The sequence below is a fragment of the Leptidea sinapis genome, chromosome 8, assembly GCF_905404315.1.
Source record: "Leptidea sinapis chromosome 8, ilLepSina1.1, whole genome shotgun sequence".
Taxonomy (NCBI): domain Eukaryota; kingdom Metazoa; phylum Arthropoda; class Insecta; order Lepidoptera; family Pieridae; genus Leptidea; species Leptidea sinapis.
The window spans coordinates 8,746,636-8,768,738 of NC_066272.1; the positions used below are offsets into that span (position 1 = coordinate 8,746,636).

General features: G+C 33.4%; 1 protein-coding gene across 1 annotated transcript in view; it reads right to left on the bottom strand.

Moving 5' to 3' along the window:
• Positions 1–556: 556 nt before the first annotated feature.
• The window catches only part of LOC126965799 (lachesin-like), a 49,516-nt gene continuing 27,969 nt past the window's right edge, over positions 557–22,103 (bottom strand). The window contains exons 2-8 of the mRNA XM_050809570.1: positions 20,853–20,950; positions 19,365–19,572; positions 13,290–13,454; positions 6,151–6,279; positions 4,591–4,725; positions 2,377–2,529; positions 557–752 (exon numbers count right to left, since the gene is read on the bottom strand). Coding sequence (XP_050665527.1) covers positions 598–752; positions 2,377–2,529; positions 4,591–4,725; positions 6,151–6,279; positions 13,290–13,454; positions 19,365–19,572; positions 20,853–20,950 — 1,043 coding nt within the window. The 3' untranslated portion in view covers positions 557–597. The remainder of the gene's footprint in view (positions 753–2,376; positions 2,530–4,590; positions 4,726–6,150; positions 6,280–13,289; positions 13,455–19,364; positions 19,573–20,852; positions 20,951–22,103) is intronic.

The window sequence follows — 22,103 nt, forward strand, 5'->3', positions numbered from 1 at the left end:
ACATGTAGATTGTGGAGTATTCGCCTCGGGAATCAATACTTAACATAAAGGTGGCATGAATCCAGCGCTTCACTTAGGACACGACGATTGCTTTGCTCTGGAGCTAAAATTAAACTTTCGAGTACTTCACAAAACTTGGGATCCAATATTATGCCTTAAATGCAAGAGAGTCTTTTATTCCCAATACCCGCTGCCCTAATACGAACATCTACACCTAGTTGGCCTGGTTAAAAAAGCATTTATGTCAAATACAATTATTCGCTTCGATGTCCGAATTTTAAAAGGATTTAAAAAAAGTAAGTAGCCATAAACCATCTAGGATATATTTCGCATTGAATGGTAGTTTCATGTCGATACGATCAGTGATTTACGCGTGAAAGAGCCTCAAACTAAGACCATTTCCATTGTATATAATATATAAATTTCTTAAAGTGCAACCAAAGTGATAACTACCTTTAATTTAAACGATTAATATCATAGAATGCTTATTTAGAATAATAATAACAGAAATTATTTTGAGATATTTATATTAATTAGAAAATATGAATAAAACGACTTCTCAAAAAGATAACAATATATTTATATATACAAATAGCATTATAATATGGCAAGTACAGCTATGAGTAATATTATATTATGAAATGTGTTCCTGACAGCCATACTTCGTTTCAGTGCTTCTAATTCGCTAACATCTGGCGTTTCTTCAAAATCGACTTCATTGTACTGCATTTCTTCAAATTTTCCAGATAGAGCTGCAATATTTGACATGAATCAAATTGTGCCTTTTGTTTATCAAATATTTATACGCAAAATATAACAGAGAGAGGCTATAAAATAAGAATTAAATGTAATATATTAAAGAAGAGCAATCGAACATATAATAATATATTGGTAGCTATATATACTACAACGCTTAGTGCTACCTATACTTATATATACTTTTCCGCTCATTAAGTGTTGCTACATCAAGTCACCGAGCTATACAGGATGCCCTATGTAGATCGGTCGGTATGAACAAGTCTGTAACTAGGAGACATACATAGATCTGTTTTTTGCAATCATGCCATCTATTTTATTAACAAGAAAAACTGCATTCATGTATTTGAAGAAAATTAGTACTCCGTTCAGAAATCAAACGGCTCTATCAAATAAGCCGCTAGGTGCCCGATTTAACCTCACTAGATTATTACCTGTGGGGTAACGTTAGATTAAGTAAGCAAAACAAGCTATGATACTACGTTGAATACTTAAAAGCAACTGTAGAGATAATTTTAACTTATATTAACACAATCAGTAAAAGCGGTACTAAACAAGTTCAAAGTTTTATTTAAAAAAGGCTTATAATTTCGTAGACTAAATAATGCATTATAACTTGAAACTTGGTTAGTTTCATAGTAACATTTAATGCCTAATACCTAGACAATCGATATCAAAATAGAAATAATGAACTGTAACGTAATTTTTCAAAAATTCCGGGTTCAATTCCTGAATCGATTACCGTTTTTTTTAAATCCATGAATGAAGTTTTGTCACTAAAATCGAAAACATGAGGACCAGATCTTTGTATCTCTTATAGTTTCAGACTTGCCCATGCTTGCGGATCTACATGGGCCATCCTGTATACAGCAAGATATCATGGTAACTTCAACGTATGTTAATCACTATTTATAGTGTACGGGGAACCTGGTGTTAAGTGATCACCGCCGCCAACATTCTCTTGCAATACAAGAGGTATCACAGGAGTGTTGCCGGTCTTTAACGAAGATGTACGCTCTTTTTTGTAGCTACCCATGTCGTATCGTCACGGAAACACCGCACAAGAAAGTTTATTCTACAGCTTTATAGTACGTGGAAAAAAGATCCTTGAAAATCACACTGTGGAGGACCGCCACACATCCAGATGGTAGGGATGATATCCTAATTTACACCCCCATCTATGTTCACACAAAGTTGGCTATGAAAAATATGTAATAAGATGCCATTCTATAAATAATAGCGCTTTGTATGATACCGCGGCGAAATTTTTTGCTTGTTGTTTATTCCAAAGATATATTGCCGATTCAATTAATTATTTATACTATAATCGCGTGATTCGTATTTTAATACCCCTTATTATACAACAGTTGCATAAATAACTGATTATATCACCAGACTTAAATACCTTATTTTACTATTAATTATACTTTAGATTTATACTACCTTATTATAGTTTAGATATAATACAATATTAAGTGCATTAAAAATGCAAAATCTGAAAGTTAAGAAACTTCTACGCCACAAGGACTTGTAAAACTGTTTTATTCGCTGTCAGAAACAAATTGTATTATATAAAGTTAGACCACTTTGAAAGAGCTGTCCAAGGAAAGTATCACTTACAATAAAGTTTAATAGTTCCATCCGTATCGCCGAGAGAATTTTTTGAAATACAGCTGTAGGTCCCAAAAGTGCTTCTTCCTACTTTCTTTATTTTTAATTTCATGTCCACCTCGTAACCTCGTTCCGTAGCTGTTATCTCGAATCTTTTGTCAGCTAAAAGGGTTGTATATATTTTATTACTTTTGAAATATGAGGGAGCTTAAAATAAAAGTCATAATAATAATAATTCATCTCTGCGAAACGTGGACGATGTAAAATTAAAAGTGTGTGTGTACTTATGTATGCACGCAAGAAATTATACTTCAGTAGTTACTAGTTATAAATGATTTATTCCTCGTGCTACGTTTTTAGAATGAAAATTTTTGTAAAAATCTTGCAAAGATGGCTTTGACAATTAATTATTGAATAATGAATACGGCTGTATGAGCTTGAATCCTTTGCCTGTCCTAATAATGGAAGAAGAAACCAAAAAAAATTACACACGTCAGAAACCACCAACTTCAACCTGTTATTTTTGGGTTACAGTGATGCGTGCGCATCTTAAAATTTCACTCTCATCGGTTTTTCATAATGCGCCTGAAAAAGTATAACTTCAAAAACTAGAAAACGTATAAATTTTTGTGTAGAAAGTGATGAGGCTATAAAGACAATCAACTGATGACTGTAATACGATGTAATGTAATGTAATAATAATAATAATAATGTAATCCCCATTACAAAACAGTGCTGCTTAGGATTCTTGATTGAACCCAAAATTCTTAGCGGCAATGGCGCTCGTCAATTTGAGACATAATAGTTCATCTGTTATTATCTCAGTAAATTTACTAGTTAAGGCTATCTTTAAACCGAAATATAATAATGCTTCCACATTATTGCTTCACGGCGCCATGGTGTGATATAAGCTACTATTGCCCTTTCATTGAAGTTTCCGATAAAGCTGAACTGACCAACCCTCACTCAAGACAAGCAGGTTACGTACATCTAAGGAATTCACCAATCAGAAAGTAAGCCCATCATATTCTCATTTTTATGAAAATAAGGGACGAGGCAAGCAGGACGTTCAGCTGATGGTAATAGATATGCCCTGCCCATTACAATGCAGTGCTGCTCAGGATTATTGAAAAATCCAAAAATTCTGAGCGGCACTACAAATGCACTCGTCGACTTGAGACATAAGTTTTCAAGTCTCATTCGCCCAGTAATTTCAATAGCTACGGCGCCCTTCGGATCGACACACAGTAATGCTTACATATTACTGCTTCACGGCAGAAATAGGCGCCGTTGTGGTAACCATAATCTAGCCGACATCCGGTGCAAAGGACCACTGGTCCACTGTCCACAAGTCAATTCTATGATCCGTTATATTATTAAGTACTATCGACAAAATTGAATCGTGACCCTCCTTTATGTCATTTTCCTACAGTCATTTATGTCGTCGAGTATTACAAGTAGCTCGAAATTAGCTTCAACACGTTTCGTAAGTAACTGTTATCATTTTATTAGACTCTGACAGTCCACCAATTGTCATACAATGATTTTTAGTGAAAATATAAACCCGTAGATTAAGGATTACTTACTACCGCACTACCTAAGAACAATAGCTTTCTTATTACGGCAACTATTAGATGCTTGTGTGCGTGGCATCTTGACACTCAATGGCATCTTTCAAATTTTGTTACATATGCTGTGTGTTACTTTACATTGAAATTAATAAAATACAAAATACTTACTGATGATTTGTTATCCCAGTTCCTTTCTTATTGCACGAAATTTTACTACGCAACCCGGCATTTTGGTTTCAATTATTAGCAAAGTTTAACAGAACATGTGGCACGACAAAGTCAGCCATTGTTCGAGACTGACTCGAAAAATCATAAAAGGCATTTATTTTCTCAAAATTGAGTCCTCTAGAATTTTTTTGATGCCATTTCTAATATACTAGATACTAATATATAGAAACAAATAGTATTAGTTGCGGCCCTTTGCAACTACACTTGCGGTATCTAGTTGTAGCGAAGCGGAGACCAATCCTTAATCAAGTATAAACCTACCTATAATTTTAAAAGAATTATCAGTAAAGTGGGTCATGATTAAATACTGTCGAAGGTACCTCATAAGAATTGCCTTTATCTTCCGTATTAGTAGAATTAATTAATAAAGTGAGTATTAGGTATATTATGAAACTCAATTTAATATATCTTAAAAAGCACTTACTCTGAGAGATAATTTGATCATTTATCGTCCAATAATTAATTGATTTTGGATAGGCCTCTGAATGGCAGTCTAAAAATACAGTATCACCTTCCATGGCCCCAACTAATTGGTTTTGTATTGTCATTATTGGCGGAACTGAAACAAAAAACGTTGCATGAACAATGATAATTTTAATAGCTCTCAAAAAATTAAACTTTATTTCATATTTATAATAATTGATCAAGTTGGTTTTGTTTGAGTATCGCAAATGAAGAGAATCTGTAGGCCTTGTGAAATACAACTTTTTTAATTTTGTGACCCATTGACACCAATTCTACAATTTTTGAAATTTATGTATGTCCTTTTATAACCTAAGAACGGAACCTTCTTGATGAAAATTTAGTGTAGTTAAATATATTGCTCAAATGTTACCGATAAGAAACGATGTTGGTACAAATTATGGTAATCATAAGAATTCAGTTTTGAATGAAATAGTTAGGTTGTTGCATTTTATAATAACAGTCTATGATTAATCTAAGTCGACGCTGACGAGTAAGCAGGTACAGCTTGTATAGACATAACTTCATAATGCGGTTATGCTGTAAATATAGTGTGGGTACGTCAGTAAAAACATGTTTTCCAAAGCCAGAAAACGCTGATATAGCAAAAGAGACTCGATCGGTGGTTATCATATACTATCGTTAGATCCGCACCACAACTTTCCTTATCTAAAATGAAAGAAATATAACTCCACACTTGAAAAAACAGCCACCTAACCCACCCAACAGAACTGTATGAAACTTTAAAATGTTCTCAGTGAAGATAGACAATATTATGTACACCGCTTCATGAATTTTTAAACAAGCCTGAAAGCAGAAAGTAGGTGAATATACACGTTGATATTATACAAACAGATAGTGAAACAATATTATATAATATGTTAAACAATAACATTGATTCAATCGGAAAAATCGGATAGTTTCATAAAAAACGGACGTTAATTATAGTCACCCGAAAGTTTAATGTAATTTCTCTTCAGAACATTTTGGCGCTTAACAGTATTTAAGCGATCAAAATTTCTTATTCTGTGTATTTTACTGTCACTTATTTTTTTTATGTCGGAATTTGGAGCAAATCTATATCGTATGTATTAAAGATATTATCATGTTGAGTTAAAGCTCTGATTTTATTAAAACTATTCGTTCTTCTATATTTTGAGGAGTGAATTTTTTTCCAAAAGACAAAGCGGAGTCTACTAATAAAAAAAATCAACAATAGTTCGAGAAAGTTTTTATATCTCGTAATACAGTGTATGATGTCTTGTTAGGTAAGTTAAACATTTAAAAATTTCATTTTCATGATAATAATAATAATATTTTTACACAATTATCTTGCCCCAATTTAAGCATATATAGCCTGTGTTATGGGTTACGAGACAATGATATATTTAATACAATATACTTACTTAAACATACATATTCATCATATAAATGCATGCACCTACAGGGATTCGGGATGATGAAAGTGTAAAAAACAAAAAGTTACTACTTAGTTTACAATATAAGTTAAGATTATACTTACAATGAACGACGAGCATAACCCGTTTGCTTACTGAAGGTGGAACACCGTTGCTAGCGATACAAAGGTATGCTCCCATGTGTAGTCTTGATACTTTAACCAAGTGCACTACAGAACCGCTCACTGATGTATCTGTTTACAAACATTTTACATTATTAATGCTTGTCTTATCTAAATATTATACAAAAAAACATAGTGTGCTTATGTTTCAAAAAAGCTGAACCACTTTTAAAGAAATTTTCAGATAATTTGGAAGCAAAGGAACATTTTTTGCGGTTCTCTTCAATTCAATTAGAATGAGCTAATGTCAATTGCGGCCATTTTGATTTAGTTTTGTATTGATATTGTATTTTCTTCATAAATTGATTTCTTAGAATTATTCTTAACTTTAGTTAAATGTCAAATAGAAAATCGTTGCATTGGAAACAAATGGCGCAGTGAGAGAAGAGAAAGGCTTCCAGTGTTATAATTGATGGTTAACGTTTGCAAAAAGAATATGATATTGTAAAATAAGTTCGATTCATTGGTCAGATTGGAATCTGAAATATTGCGCGGACAAAGTTGTGTGTGCACCATAAATAATATGGGTTATAATGTTTTTTTTTTGTTTAATTATAATCATGACTCTTGGGGAGACTTTGTGGAACTTAAATTTCTAGATTTTGATGAATATTTCATCATAATCATCAGCCGGACGTATACATCTACTGCTGGACAAAGGCCTCCCCCGAAGATTTCCACGACTATCGGTCCTAAGCTGCCCTCATCCAACGTATTCCGGCCATCTTTACCAAATCGTCGGTCTATCTTGTGGGCAGCCTACCTAACACTGCGTCTTCCAGTAGGTAATCGCCATTCGAGGACTTTACTGCCCCAACGGCCATCTGTCCGTCGAGCTATGTGCCCTGCCCACTGCTCACCTGCACCCAGTTTCACAATCATTTGGGCTATGTCGGTGACTATGGTTCTCCTCATTTCTGATTCGTTCTCGCAGAGAAACTCTGAGTATAGCCCTCTCTATTGCCCTCTGAGCGACCATTAGCTTTCAATTATGCTAAAAGTTTGCGACCAGGTCTGCTCTGACTGACGTATCAGTTCATTTAAAAAATATATACGATTTTGTTTTATCTTTAAAAAACATAGTTATTTGTAATTTCAGTTAATTTTTAAGGTAGACCCTCACTAGACCGTCTTAGAAAAGTTTTTTCGCCGATCGCCGAGTCATTTGTCATAGCACAGTTTGAATTTAAGCGATATCTACCAAAAAATTTTTACACCGCCGCACGAAACAAGTATTTTAAGGAAATAATATTTTTTTTTAAAATACCTCCCAAAACGTTTTGATATTCATTAGTGTAACTTCTTTGACCTAAATGAATAAAGTTTGAAAAATTTCGAACGAAATATTTTCTAGTTCTATACATATATATCATTCGTAGTCTGATAGCGGAACACCAAAAGTGTGCTTAAAGACAATGTAAGCGCACTTTTCTCATAAGCCGTGTATCAACTGTCACTGTCCGAATCGGATTCTAAATTCAGCATAATATTATGTGACCTGAACTAATTAAATGTTTTACATTGCTGCTTATTGACCAAGAACATTATAAACAACTGGATTAAATGCGGCAATGTATAGATAGGTATAGCAGTCAAAGCATATTGTCGCGTAATTAGTGGCATGTTCCATATTACGGTTCTGTTTTTATACGACGTGATTTGTCTATGATTTGGATATAAGCTAATAAAAACTATTATATAAAACCGGTTACAAGCTTTTGTGAAAATGAAAAAGGACATTAGATTTCGGAGAACGTGAGAACATTTGAATATTGTTTCAAAGAACAGGCTATAGTGATATATCACGCCCGCCGAGTTCCAGACGATCTATATTTTATGTTTCCCGAGTGAGGGCTTTAACACCTGCGCCGAACTAACTACACAGAGTCTGTGGACACACCTCTTGAATGTAAATTTGTCACGAGATATCCAAAAGAAGCACGTGTCTAATATTCTCTCGGACACACGTTTAACTATTAAGCTCTTTTATGATAACCTTTTAAATGTTCGCTAGAACTCTGTTAATATCGTTAAACTATTAATTTTTTTTTATTTTTACTTATATTATGGAAAACGTAAAATCGTACATTAAGATTACGTATCTCTTGTTACGGATATATTGCTATCATCGTTTATTGACAAGATCTTATCCATCTTCTATAAGCCTCTTATAAGCTTCATAAGATACATAATAGCTTTAAGGGTAAATGTCTACACTTCTATAATAAAGTCCCAGCCACTGTTCAGGCATTATCTATAAATAAATTTAAATGATCTATAAAAAAATGGCTCTGTCGTAAGTCCTATTACTCCACTGCTGAATATCTAAATGATCGGACAGCCTGGGACTAGATTGTGATTATTTTATAGCGATAGAAATGACTGTACAATATTGTATATTTTTATTGAAAAGAGCGCAAAAAAATAATGCTGGGAGAGTTTCTTGCGCCGCTTCTTCTCTCTCAGAGCGCCATTTGATTCCGAAGCGGTAGTAGTATCTAGTAGTATAAGAAATGACATCAAAAAGAATTCTAAAGGAATCAATTTTGAGAAAATAAATGCCTTTTTATTCATAGTCGTATGCATTTGTAGTTATAGTCCAATGCTTTATATCGATAGGTTATTGAAATGTAAGTAAGCGTAAAAGATTAGATTTTTCTACCTCTAGTAAGTTGAAATTAGGATAAATAGGTTATTGAAGACGGCCGTAGATCAATGAAAACATCAGGTGAGACACTTTGAAGTGAATACTTCATTAGCGGCGTTAAGTACTTTTCTTGGGGTGGGTATAAAATGTTAAACTCCCGTCAGGACACGTGGCCTGATCGGAAATTCGTAAGATAGTCGTTAAACTTATGGATTAAAGTTGATTTTTCTGAGAGATAAACTTTTTAATGTAAAATACTTGTAATACTTCCGAAGTTTTAAATTTTTATTTAATATAAATTGTCATTTTTGTGTACGATAGCGCAATAAATAAATATGTGTATTTAACCACATAAATGCTAGTTCTTTTATACTGATAAGTAAAGCAATTCGTGTGAAATTCCAAACCATTCCAAATATTCAAAAATACACAACTTTACTGATCAAGTTTTTACTTCTGCTGTAGTGATAGTATTTATAAATCAACAAACACACATACAGGCAGTAATAAAGCCACGGAGTAAAGCAATAGTTAGTGCCTAAATAACATACGGGCGTCTTTAGATTGGGCAAAGGATTTCAATTGAATACAATTTTGAGTTTGATTATTCAGACTGTAACGTTGACGGTGCTAAGCTACCGCTATTCCATTAGAGCCACATGTGAAATAAGTGCCGAGCACCTGGAACCATTATCGTTACAATCCGCCGAAAGTGGGCTTGCGGGAACATAAACGGATTTGCAAGTGCCGTTTATGTGAACTACACCGGCCGGCTTACATTACTATCCTTACAAATGTTCGCCTTAACTGTTTCGCTACACTAATTAAAACATTATTCCCACTAATTACTGAAATCTTACCTAAATCTTGTTGCCACGACTTTGCGCATTTTCATAATGTTTTCGTTTTCATTTACCAGTTATATATTAACTAAGTAATCCATGTGAATACTTAACAAGCAATGAATAAGGTCCGAGCAAAAAATATCTATCTAATGATAAAAGATCGCGCATCGTACAGCAACTGAATGAATATTTTTTCCAACACTTATTAGTGACAATAGCTGTAATAAGTATTATAATTGAATTTTAGTCAGTTTTAGATAAAGGAGAACGGCGACGCTGGAACCAGGTATTTTAAAAACGATTCATATTCAGGAATCATGTAATTTTTATCAACATTTTGTATTGCAATGTATTTTTTTGCGAAAACACCGTATTTTTAGAAGAAGGGGATCAAAATATATTTATTTGCGACACATCAATAAAACCGTTCAAATGGCAATACGTCTTATCAAGCCATTTTATTATGAATTTATTACATTATCTTATATTTATCCTGTTCATCCTTAAATCCATTCCGAGAAGAATCTTATATTCCTTATGTCAATATCAATTTATCAACTCGACAACAATCACATCAACTATTGTCATTCCATCATCAACCCGAAGACGTCCACTGTTGGACAAAGGCCTCCCCCAAAGATTTCCACGACGATCGATCCTGCGCTGCACTCAACTCAAGGTATTCCGGTGATCTTATCCAGATTTCTGATTCGTCCCCGCAGGGAAACTCCGAGCATAGCCCTCTCTATTCCCTCTGAGCGACCATGAATGAGCTTTCTCATCAGGCATAAATATTTACCAGCAATGTATAGAATACCTAAATCTTTGTTTAAAATGTGATTAACGTTTTTGTTCAAATAGGCTTTAAAAATATTGTTTGGTTTCTAAATCTTCTTCCAATATCGTTTTCTGTGAGAAACATATCGTATTAACCCTTCAGAATAAAATATACATAAATAATATCAAGTTACTTTAAGTCAAAGCCATCTTAATTTAAATGAGAAGGAATTAAATAGGCCTTGTTTTGTTTTCAATTAAATTTTGTACGAAACTAGCCTTTGGGTGTGTTGGCTGAAGTTTACAAACTGCTATCTCCAAGGCAGCATTGCTTAATTGTTACTTTGATGTTATTCAGACAGTGGGAAACCTTTCCATTTCAATTAATCAGGGGAAAATTTAAATAATTTTGCGAAAAGATCGTGTACCCTAATTTACATAATTTTAGCAAATTTTTTTTTGATGAAAAATACAAACTACATTATCCTTACGTTTGTGAATGTGTTTTTTACGCATATACGTTACTATTTTTTCTTTCAACATAATATTACATAAAACTCCACAAGCTGAGTAACCCATGAAACAGAGATATTTTTTTAATTTTGCATTTGCTTTAAAGTTACAATAAATCTTTTAGGTATTAATATAATAAATATTATTTTGTTTGTAAAGAAATACATATAAAGTTTTTTGTTTCTATTTGAACTAATATTATTTACAATATATCTTACACTGTAACTCTCATCTGTAACTACTCCTTGTGGACAAATGTAACCAAGACAGACAGTTATTTAAAATATATTCTAGACATTTCTCAGCTAAGCAATTTGATATGTTTTAAAGTGATAACCCTCACTTCTGGGATTAATTACACAAATAAAACTAAAAACTAAATTTTATGAACGATGCGGGACCCATGACCTCGTTTTGTGTGAGCGCTCTTTCCAACTGAGCCAACCATTCGAGTGACGTATCGTTTATAAAATTTTGTATGCTTTGTTTAACTCTCAAGTTGTGGCTTCAATTACAGGATCTACTTTACAGTTGATAACCTGATCAACCCCAATATTTTCGTATTAGGAAATTGACTTGAGATGTCGCTCTTGCAAATTCTAAACAGTTGGTGGAAAATGCGCTCGCACGGAACCCGAGAGGTCGTGGGTTTGATCAAATTTGGTTTTCAGTTTTATTTGTGTAATTTCTCAGCTACTTATATTTAAATCCTAGTCCAAGTCCTAGTTACTAGTCCAAGAGCAAATACATTGTTAAATATCTATAAATTATTCTAACAAACTGTTTTAATATTTCAAAAAAACCGTCCAGATTTCAATAACGTGCGTAGCCATCGTAAATGAGGCTAAAATATAAATCTCAACTTTCGTCTTTATTGCGCAAATTATTTTTATCTGGAATCGCACTTTTTGTTGAGGCTATAAAACAAGGCACGAGGTTTGACCCTTGTGTTGTTATAATTTCGTAGAGTTCACCCTTCGACTTCATAAAACTCGTTTATACTTACACTATTCGTGATATTTTCAATTATCTTTGATAACGACACTAAGCAATGTAGTATTTCAAGTGGTTATTATGACTATATAATATGTATAATTATTTATAGAATTATTTTCAGGTGTTTCGTTTCAGATTTTAGGGCGTGAGTAATTTTGAAATATCTAAGTAATTATTTAAAGTAGCAGTGTTTCTAAAATACATATTTTAATTTAATCGTCTATTGGAGACAATACTAATTTTAATTAATGAAATAATATACTTATTTGAATTATATTTGGCTTTGCTTGAGCTTACTGTGTTCCTTATAACACAATTCAGTTTTTTAAATAATATATATAAAAATGAATTGCTGTTCGTTAGTCTCGCTAATAAAACTCGAGAACGGCTCGATCGATTTGGCCAATTTTGGTCTTGAATTATTAGTGGAAGTCCAGAGAAGGTTTAAAAGGTTTTAAAGGTTTGAATAAATATGAAAATGCTCGGAATTAAATAAAAACAACAATTTTGCATTTCCTTTGATATGTCCTCCGTCGTTCAGAAATCAAATTGAAAGAAAAGTTTAAAATGAATAACTTACTAGAATTTATATCTTTCTAACTCAGGAGGTAAAAAATAAAGTTAATTTTATATACAGAACAACGTCTGTCAGCTAGTATTTTATAAGTATTTAACTTCAAATATAAGTTATTACCCCCGTCGAGAACTCCTCCTTAATACGTCATGTCATACGCTTCCATGCGCGGTGTTACCAAGACGGTGTGATATGGGATCAATTAATATAACACGACAATTGCTTTAGTATTAAAAGAGGTCATAAATGGACTATCCTTCGCTTTTATCACAAATCGGTTTGCATGTGACTGCCTTCAATTGTCGGCTTAGTACTTTTTCCCCAATGTACATTAAACTCCACCACAGTAATTATGGCTTAAACTCTCCTCTACAGCTAATGTTACAATTATATAATTGTATTCTTAATATAGATAAAAACATTGATATCTTCTTTTCAAATTTTTTAAATTTTAAAAACAATAAACAAGATTTTATATTTTAAAATATCACATGTATTTCGTATGGTATTGTTGTGTCTAGCTATAATTTAAGTACATTTATATTATTTTATTATATTTGTTTAATTATTAGTGTATAAGTTAATAAATTGTATTTAGTTGGTAAGCTTTTATGAATAAATAAATAAATAAGTGGATATTAAAACTTCGCACGATGGAATCGATTGTGCTACTATCTGACACAAGATACCAACTGATGTATCCAGGATTGTGGAAATAGTAGGTACTTACTTTGCGTATCAGTGAAGTTGGAAGCTGGTAGAATATCGCCAGCTTCTTTCCTCCACACAACTGTTGGTGTTGGTACTCCATGGGCAGCACAGCGAAGCGACACGTTGGCACCTTCACGAGCAACTTGGTCGCTACTCGTGGGATAGTCGAGTATGTCTGGGGGCACTACAAACAAAAATCTAGTTCCTTCTCGAAATTTTTTGCACTTACTAGACTTTTTTTTATTACAGTAAGGGACGAGACGAGCATTACAATGCAGTGCCGCTCAGTATTATTGAATAAACCCAAAATACTACTACAATTGTGCTCGTCACCTTGAGACAGAAGATGTTAAGTCTTACTTGCCCAGTAATTTCATTAGCTACGGCGCCCTTCAGACCGAAACACAGTAATGCTTACACATTACTGCTTCACGGCAGACATATGCACCGTTGTGGTACCCATAATGTAGCCGGTATCCTGTGTAAAGGAGCCTCCCAGTGGTACCTTTTTTCTCAAACTAAATGCCGCCGAATTCCACCTTCGCACGACACGCCACAAGTTAGGATATCATCCCCACCATCTGGATGTGTGGCGGTCCTCCATAGTGCGGTTTTCAAAGAGCTTTCTTCCACGTACTACAAAGCTGTGGAATGAGCTTCCTTCTGCGGTATTTCCGCGACGATACTGCATGGGTACCTTAAAAAAAGCGCATACTCCTTCCTTAAAGGCTGGCAACGCTCCTGTGATTCCTCTGGTGTTGCAAGAGATTGTAGGCTGCGGTGATCACTTAACACCAGGTGACCCGTACGCTCGTTTGCGATCCTATTCCATAAAAAAATGCATCTATTTCAAATAATGTTACGACAACTGAGTTCAATTTACAGTCGACTCATCATTATGACGCTTGAAACAATGTCCATATGCTGCGAAAATATAAAAGCTTAGACTTATAGTAAATATTGTTTTTTTAGCGCTTATAGCACTGTAACGTAATAACATAGGTAAAAACATTAAACTGTGATTCCTGTTTAAAAAAATTACATAAAGGCAGTTGTAATTTATGGCTTGTTGATAATACTCCGACATCCTCATATATTGAGAGTAAAAGTAAAAGTCATGGTCAGGAAATCGATAATAAAGGAATGTGCGGATCTTTAAAGAACTTTTCATTCCAAATTAAATACACTACAACGTTCGGCAATACAACGTTTGCTGGGTCAGCTAGTATATATATAAAATTCTCATGTCGCGGTGTTTGTAGTTAAACTCCTTCGAAACGGCTTGACCGATTTTCATGAAATTTCTAGTGCATATTGGGTAGGTCTGAGAATCGGACAACATCTATTTTTCAACCCCTTAAATGTTAAGGGTGGTCCACGCCAATTATTTTTTAAATCTTTATGACATTTTTAAATTTTGATTATGAGTCAACATTAAAAGATACATTCAACTTCAAATTTTCAACCATGTTTGATCAACAGTTACTTTTGTATCGCGATTTTAATATCGGCAATACAACGTTTGCTGGGTCAGCTAGTACTTATATATAATTATAGCGTCTTGAAAAGCTGGAAAATCTTGTTTTAATATCTTTAGCTTCGTCTAGAACCAAAAAATCCAAGCGGGCAAGCACCGACTTCAAACCTATGAAATGGTAACACATACAAATAATAGTATTTTTAATAATATTAAGGGTTCGCATTCGCGTAAGGGTGTATTAAATTAAATCTCTATTAACTATCATAATCATAAATCTCAGAGTAATCGGTGTATATACATAAAATACCAATCGAATTGAGAACCTCCTCCTTTTCGAAGTTGGTTAAAAAAAAGAAGCCCGCTGAGTTTGTTGCGAATGGGTGGTAGTTTTTGACTTGTTGAATAATTGATTTTATATCCTATTTTGAATAAAAATAGTTGATTTATTACCAGTGGGAGGCCCTTTTGCACAGGAAGACAGCGCCTATTACTGCCGTGAAGCAGTTTTATGTTTCGTCCGTGTATTGTTTCGGTCTGAAGGACGCCGTAGCTAGTGAAATTATTGGTCAAATGAGACTTAACATCTTATGACTCAAGGTAATTTTCGGGTTTTTCAAGAATCCTGGGCGGCATTGCATTGTAATGGGCAAGACCTATCAATTAACATCAGCTGAACGACTTGATCGTTTCGTCCCTTATTTTCATAATAAAAAGTTACAATTATATATCTGCTAATAACTACTAAACACTTGCCGATGATCTCAGTCACCCCATGATCATGACACTAGAAACACCATCGAGTAATTGTAATACTCGAAAATCTTCCAACTAGGAAAAACTGGGAGTCAAAAACTAGTATTCTGTGTCATCGAGTGCGTAAATAAATTGTTAATTGAAATAATATTATTCGTTGTTTCATCAAAAGCAACAAATTTAATTCTCAGGGGATAAAAAATAAATTGAGCGTTTCAACAATACAGTGTTAAAGAGGAATTTATTTTAAAATCGACGTCGGGTTAAACAAGATTTACAGTTATGAACGTAAACCCACAACGCTTTATGAAATAATTTGTTTATTTATCTCTCTACCACATTTTAAATATGACTTTTAATCGTTCAAATAATAAAAAAATACTAACATTGTTTAATTACAGATACAACTAAAAAGAGTGTTTGATAAAATTTTAAGTATTTTCTTAATAGTATGATTTTTATGTAAATGTGAATTCCATTTCCATCATTTTTTTATTGATTATAATGTGTTTTATATAATATTCATTACAAAGCATAACAGTAGTGTGTTGGTACTTAGTTATTGTATAACATACTTTGCATTTTTACATATTGGACTATTAATAATATTATATTAACATCTCATGTACAATGTTTCTTGCAAATAAAAAATATTTTCATTTCAAGGTATTGTTCACAAGCTGTTTAAACTTTCTACCGCTGCTAACTCAGGATTGTAGTAAAACTACCTTATGGTCAGACTATTATTTTTTAATTATTTCTCCTGGCGCAGACATTTTCATCGCAAAAAGACTAGATTATATTTTAAGATATGGGCCTCCTTAATGAAAGGGTATATAAAGTTAAATGATATTGAACGAAGCGAAGAGTATTTCAAGATGCGTACTGCTTAAGATAGAGCTTCAACCTCTGTTAACTTCAAAGTTATCCTACTTACCGTAATAGTGTGACGGTTTGTATACACACTATCTACACTAATATTATAGTGGAAACAATTGTGTTTTTACAATTGTGTTTTTACAATTGTGTTTTTGTATATAACATACACATACTTCCTGTAATGTTTTCACTCAAAAAATACTGAATCGATTTCAAAAATTCTTGCAACATTAGAAATATCTTCATTGAATGACATAGGCTATATTACATTTTCAAAAAAAAAAATTGGGATCCCTAATATAAATGCCATAATAGAAGAAGGTGTGATAAAATTTGTCGCTACGGAAACTATCTACGAAAAATCGTAGTTACGCCACTGTAACTACTTCTTAAGATTTTAAAAGTTGATAAAAGTGCCGACAATAATTAAACCATATTATTCATAGCTATGCATTAATCATTATCCAATTAAATGATATTTTATTAAAGACCGTTTCAATACCTAATAATAATTTTTTAAATATTAAAATTGGACATTGCCTTCAAAGTATATAATGAATTTAAAAATGTCAATATGACGATACTCATAGTTTTCTTTTGTCTTGTAATACAGAATCCAATAAAATATTGATCTTGTAATACACGGTACTGCGTGGTCATATTATGAACTTAAGGCGCGGACTCACTAGGATACTAAACGCTACAACTAATAGTACAATATTTGTGTTGATCATGTGGCTAAGCTGCAAATGGGCATTTATTTTACTGGTTTTCTTTTGTTTATTCAAAATATACATATTAAATTTAATAATTGTTCGGTTTAAGTTTCAGAAAAATACTAATCCTATTAATTAAATTCTTTAAAAAAAGAATGTTGTTATCGCTGAAAATCTAAAGTTTATTTTTGGGAAGCAACGTCCAAATTTTTTATTGGATATATCAAATAATATATAAATGTATTTTTTGCGTTGGAATTTTTTATTTCGTTATGTTGTAATCGACTCTCTAAAAAACCAATTTTTGTGGATATTGAGGTATGACCGCGCCTTAACTGTTACCAGGGATGTTACCAAAAAACCTATAATTTTATTTTTAGAGTATGATAAAATTTAATAACGATAAGCAGGAGAAAAATTTACTAAATCATAAATACGCAAGTATAGTTAGTTTATAAATTATGAATGCAGAATAAGAAATTGTGAAATTTCGTATAAAATCTACCATCGCCTTTATTACTATTTTTACGTAGAAGACAAGCCCCCATTAATCATAATAGCATGAATTACTGAAATAAATGTTATTTAGATCCTGATAATCCCAAGATTACTGTGATATTATTATTTGTTCGTTGTCTAACCGGATTAGTGAGAAATATTACGACTGAAACGATGAATTACACAATAATTGTTCAGCGGTTGATCACAACATGACTGAGACTTTATTTTATAGCTACCACTGGTGAAATATTTTAGATATATTTTATGACACTAAGGGACGTAACTGGAATGGACCAACATAAGGCAAACGAGGAGTTGGCAGACCAAATAAACGGTGGACTTAATAGAGATAGCAGGAAAATACTGGATGCATAAAAACAAAAATCGAACACTATGGAAAAACATGGAGGAGGCCTTTACTCTAACGAGATCCACAACTCAAATTAATAGAAGCATCAGCAACAAACCTTACTAGCACCAATCTATTAGAATTATATCTTACCTACTAATACTACTAATAATTCGCTTGTGTAAAAAGAGTTTTGGATTAAATGAGGCTTTATTATAATTATTAAGGGACGACACGAGCAGGACGTTCAGCTGATTAATTTAGGTTACTTTAGTTAAGGTTTCTGAAGAATCCTAAGCGCTACTACATTGTGATGATTTTTTTTTGTTTAAGAAAACGTTTTCTTTGAGAGAAGTCATTTATGGCACGATAGGTAGAACTATTGTCTCTCACCTTTCACCTCGTGTCAATATTTTTTCTGTTTTTAAATTTATATGTATATTTTTAATCGATGTTTTATAAATCGGCAACGCTGTTATGATTTTCTGATAGCGGTGATCTCATACCATCGGGTGACGAGTATGTGTAGTAATTTTTTCTCCTTTTTCATAAAAAAGAGACATCCCCTACGTATCTACTGTTGAAGATCTTTACTTCGAGATAATGAAACCTCTAATGAAATCAACTGTTACAGTAAAAGTTATTTTCGCGGTTATTCGTATAGATTTTTTAATGAAAGAGGAGCTGTTACACTGTCCAATGTTGCTGATTTGGACAGAGCGTATGAATTACCATCAGCTGAATGTCCTGCTCGTCTCGTCCCTTATTGTTATAAAAAAAAAATTGAAAAGTGCCAACGCCGCGCAACAAAGATCATTCCATAGTTTGGCTATACATCCTCGCTCACTACGTACCAATGTGTGTTCAGCTTTTAAGTTCATATGTACGTTTTTGCGACACTTTTTAATGTCGGCAACGCTCTTGTCATTCCTCTGGTGTTACAAAAGAGTAGGGGCTGCGGTGATCACTTATTATGAATGTGTTATGTTTTTAAAGCGATAATATACTTCTGGGATTAATTATACAAAATATAAAACAGAAAACAACATTTTATGAACGATGCGGGACTCGAACCCGCTACCTCTCGCGTGCGTGCGAGCGCCCTTTCCAATTAAGCCAAACGTTCGAGTGACGTCTCGTCATAAGATCTTGTATGCTTTGTACAACTCTCTGGTTGTGGCTTCATCTACAGGATCTACTTTACTATCAGGTGACCTGTATGCTCGTTTGTCCTCGTCTTCCTTAAAGAAAAACTAACATGCCAGAAAGTTCCTTGAAAATCACACTGTAGAGAAAGGTCACACATTCAATTGGTGAAGATTACGTCCAAGATTGTGGAATGTCGTACAAAAGTGAAAAAAAGAGATGACGTCATTAAGGATACAATTAAGTTTGAAGTCTATTTACCGTACTAACCAACTACGTCTAGATAGGCCGTCTGACTCTTCATGGGGTCTGTGTTCAGCTGACACATGTACCAGCCGCGGTCTGACTGCCTCACGTCATGGATGTGCAAGAACCAGACTCTTCTATCGCTGTGGTTGACTGCGATGCGATGGTTCTTGGTAATGACGTGGGTGGCTATCGTCAGGATAGTCTGCGTGTCCACACGAAGCCACGCCACCTTGGACAGAAACATGAATTACACTACCAATAATGGTACTAAAAATCGTAGCATAAAGATAAAAAAAATCTTGACTGTCTTCGTATTATATAATTGATTCGTAATATTAATTTACGTAATATCAAAAACTATTGGTAGTACGAAACTTTGACAAGCACACACTTATTAAAACATAAAAAAAATTATTTATCTTATTTCATTTGCGTTTAACAAAAATAAGTATTAATCACATGTTTTTATTGTTAATTATATTGTTTATTGTTCATTATTATACTGTTTTTACAAAAAAAAATACGTTTAAAAAGACGACTTCAAAAACTCAAAAGTATTAAATATTAAAGGTATCAGATTTGTATAAGAGGTGTATTAAATTAAATCTCTATTAAGTAATTTTATACTTTTCAGTTTTTGAAGTGGGTCTTTTTAAACGTAGTTTATTTTATTTTATACTTTTTCGTGTCATCTATCTGGTAAACTATAAGATTTCATTGCTTTTTGTTGTCATAATATATTAAAATGTTGTTTTTTGAGTAGCTGTAGGCCTTAGAAAGTTTACGCGTGTCTTAAACAATATAGATCCACTATTTCACGTTATTGTGAGACACTGAAATATCGTGAAGAACGTTTGTTAGCTATGAATGACATGTAGCCAAAGACCTACTTTTTGGCAATCGGGTTAATAATAAAAACATATAATCAAACTAAATTCAAACTAAATCCTAAAAAAGCAGTACACAAACTATAATAAATTCATCCACGTAAACAAAAATATTATTCATAAAAATGTCTATGACATGATAATAATATTAATAATAATAATAACATTGACACTTTTTTTACACAAATTATCTTGCCCCAAGTTAAGCATATAATATAGCCTGTGTTATGGGTAACAAGACAATGATATATTTAATACAATATACTTACTACATACATAAATTCATATAAACATACATAAATACATTTAAACATCCAATACTCGGAAACAAACATCCATATTCATCATATAAATGCTTGCACCTACCGGGATTCGAGCCCGGGACCTAACTAATGATAACTACTGGGCCAAACTATGTCCATTTTTATGGGACCAAATGGCAAACATTATGCATCAAACTCCGCGTGTACTCTACACTGTACATTCATAAAAAATACCAATCGGATTGAGAACCTCCTCCTTTTCGAAGTTGGTTAAAAATAATAACTATAATTCTTATAAAAGTTTTTTACTTGTGGAATAAACCATATAAACTATAATTGAAACTAGATTCAAAACTCACCCTGTAAGATCCAAGATCATTGACGACACAGGTGAATACAGCCTCTCGTCCTAGTGATACCGTGAGGTTGTTAAGGCTATCTTCGAAACGAGGTACCTCTGCAACAATATTATGTATTAAATACGACTGGTTAACACAGAGACCAGTGGGAGGCTCCTTTGTAAAGGATGCCGGTTAGATTATGGGTACCAATACGGCGCCTATTCCTGCCGTGAAACAATAATGTGTAACATTACTGTGTTTCTGTCTGAAGGGCGCCGTAGCTAGTGATATTACTGGGCAAATGAGACTTAACATCTTATGTCTCAAGGGGACGAGCGCAATTGTAGTGCCGCTCAGAATTATTGGGTTTTTAAGAATCCTGAGCGCCACTGCATCATAATGGGCAGGGCGAATCAATTACCATCAGCTGAACATCCTGTCCATCTCGTCCCTTACTGTTGTAAAAAAGAGGCAAATATTAATATTCACACTATTAAAACATTTTGCCATAAAATCCAATTTACAGCGGCTTACTGCAGTAAACTTCGCAAATTGATGCAATTTACAACGAGTGTGGCTTCGTTGTAATAAAATGCTGTGGATTCGATGAAGTGTTTTATTAATATGATTTGGATTAGCATACAGATTAAAGTACATAGTAACCAATATAATAGTTATGCTTAACAATTTTGGACCAATACTGAAAACCAGTTGGAGGCTCCTTTGCACAGGATGCCAGATTATGAGTACCACAACGGCGCATATTTATGCTTTGAAGCAGTAATGTGTAAGCATTATTGTGTTTCGGTCTGAATGGTGCCGTAGCTACTGAAATTACTGGGTAAACGAGACTTAACATCTTATGTTTCAAGGAGACGAGCGCAATTATAATTGTAGTGCTGCTTAAAATTATTGGATTTTTCAAGAATCTTGAGTGGCACTGCATTGTAATGGGCAGAGCGTATCAATTACCACCAGCTGAGAGTTCAGCTCATCTCGTCCCTTATGGTCATTAAAAAAAAATAAACTGGTATAGCAAAAACTCTTATCAAAAATCTAGTAGTCCACTCGCCCTAACTTGGCCTGATTTTTTACTTATTTAATCATAAGTCATGTCTTCCTACTAGGAAACTCAAGATATTCTAGCAAGTGATAGCTGGATCGTAGCGTAGTGGATTAAAAGAAGTTATCCATTAATAACCAGAACACAATTTAACTTTGATCATATCATGCAATACAGATCCCACATTGAAAATATTCTCTAAATTT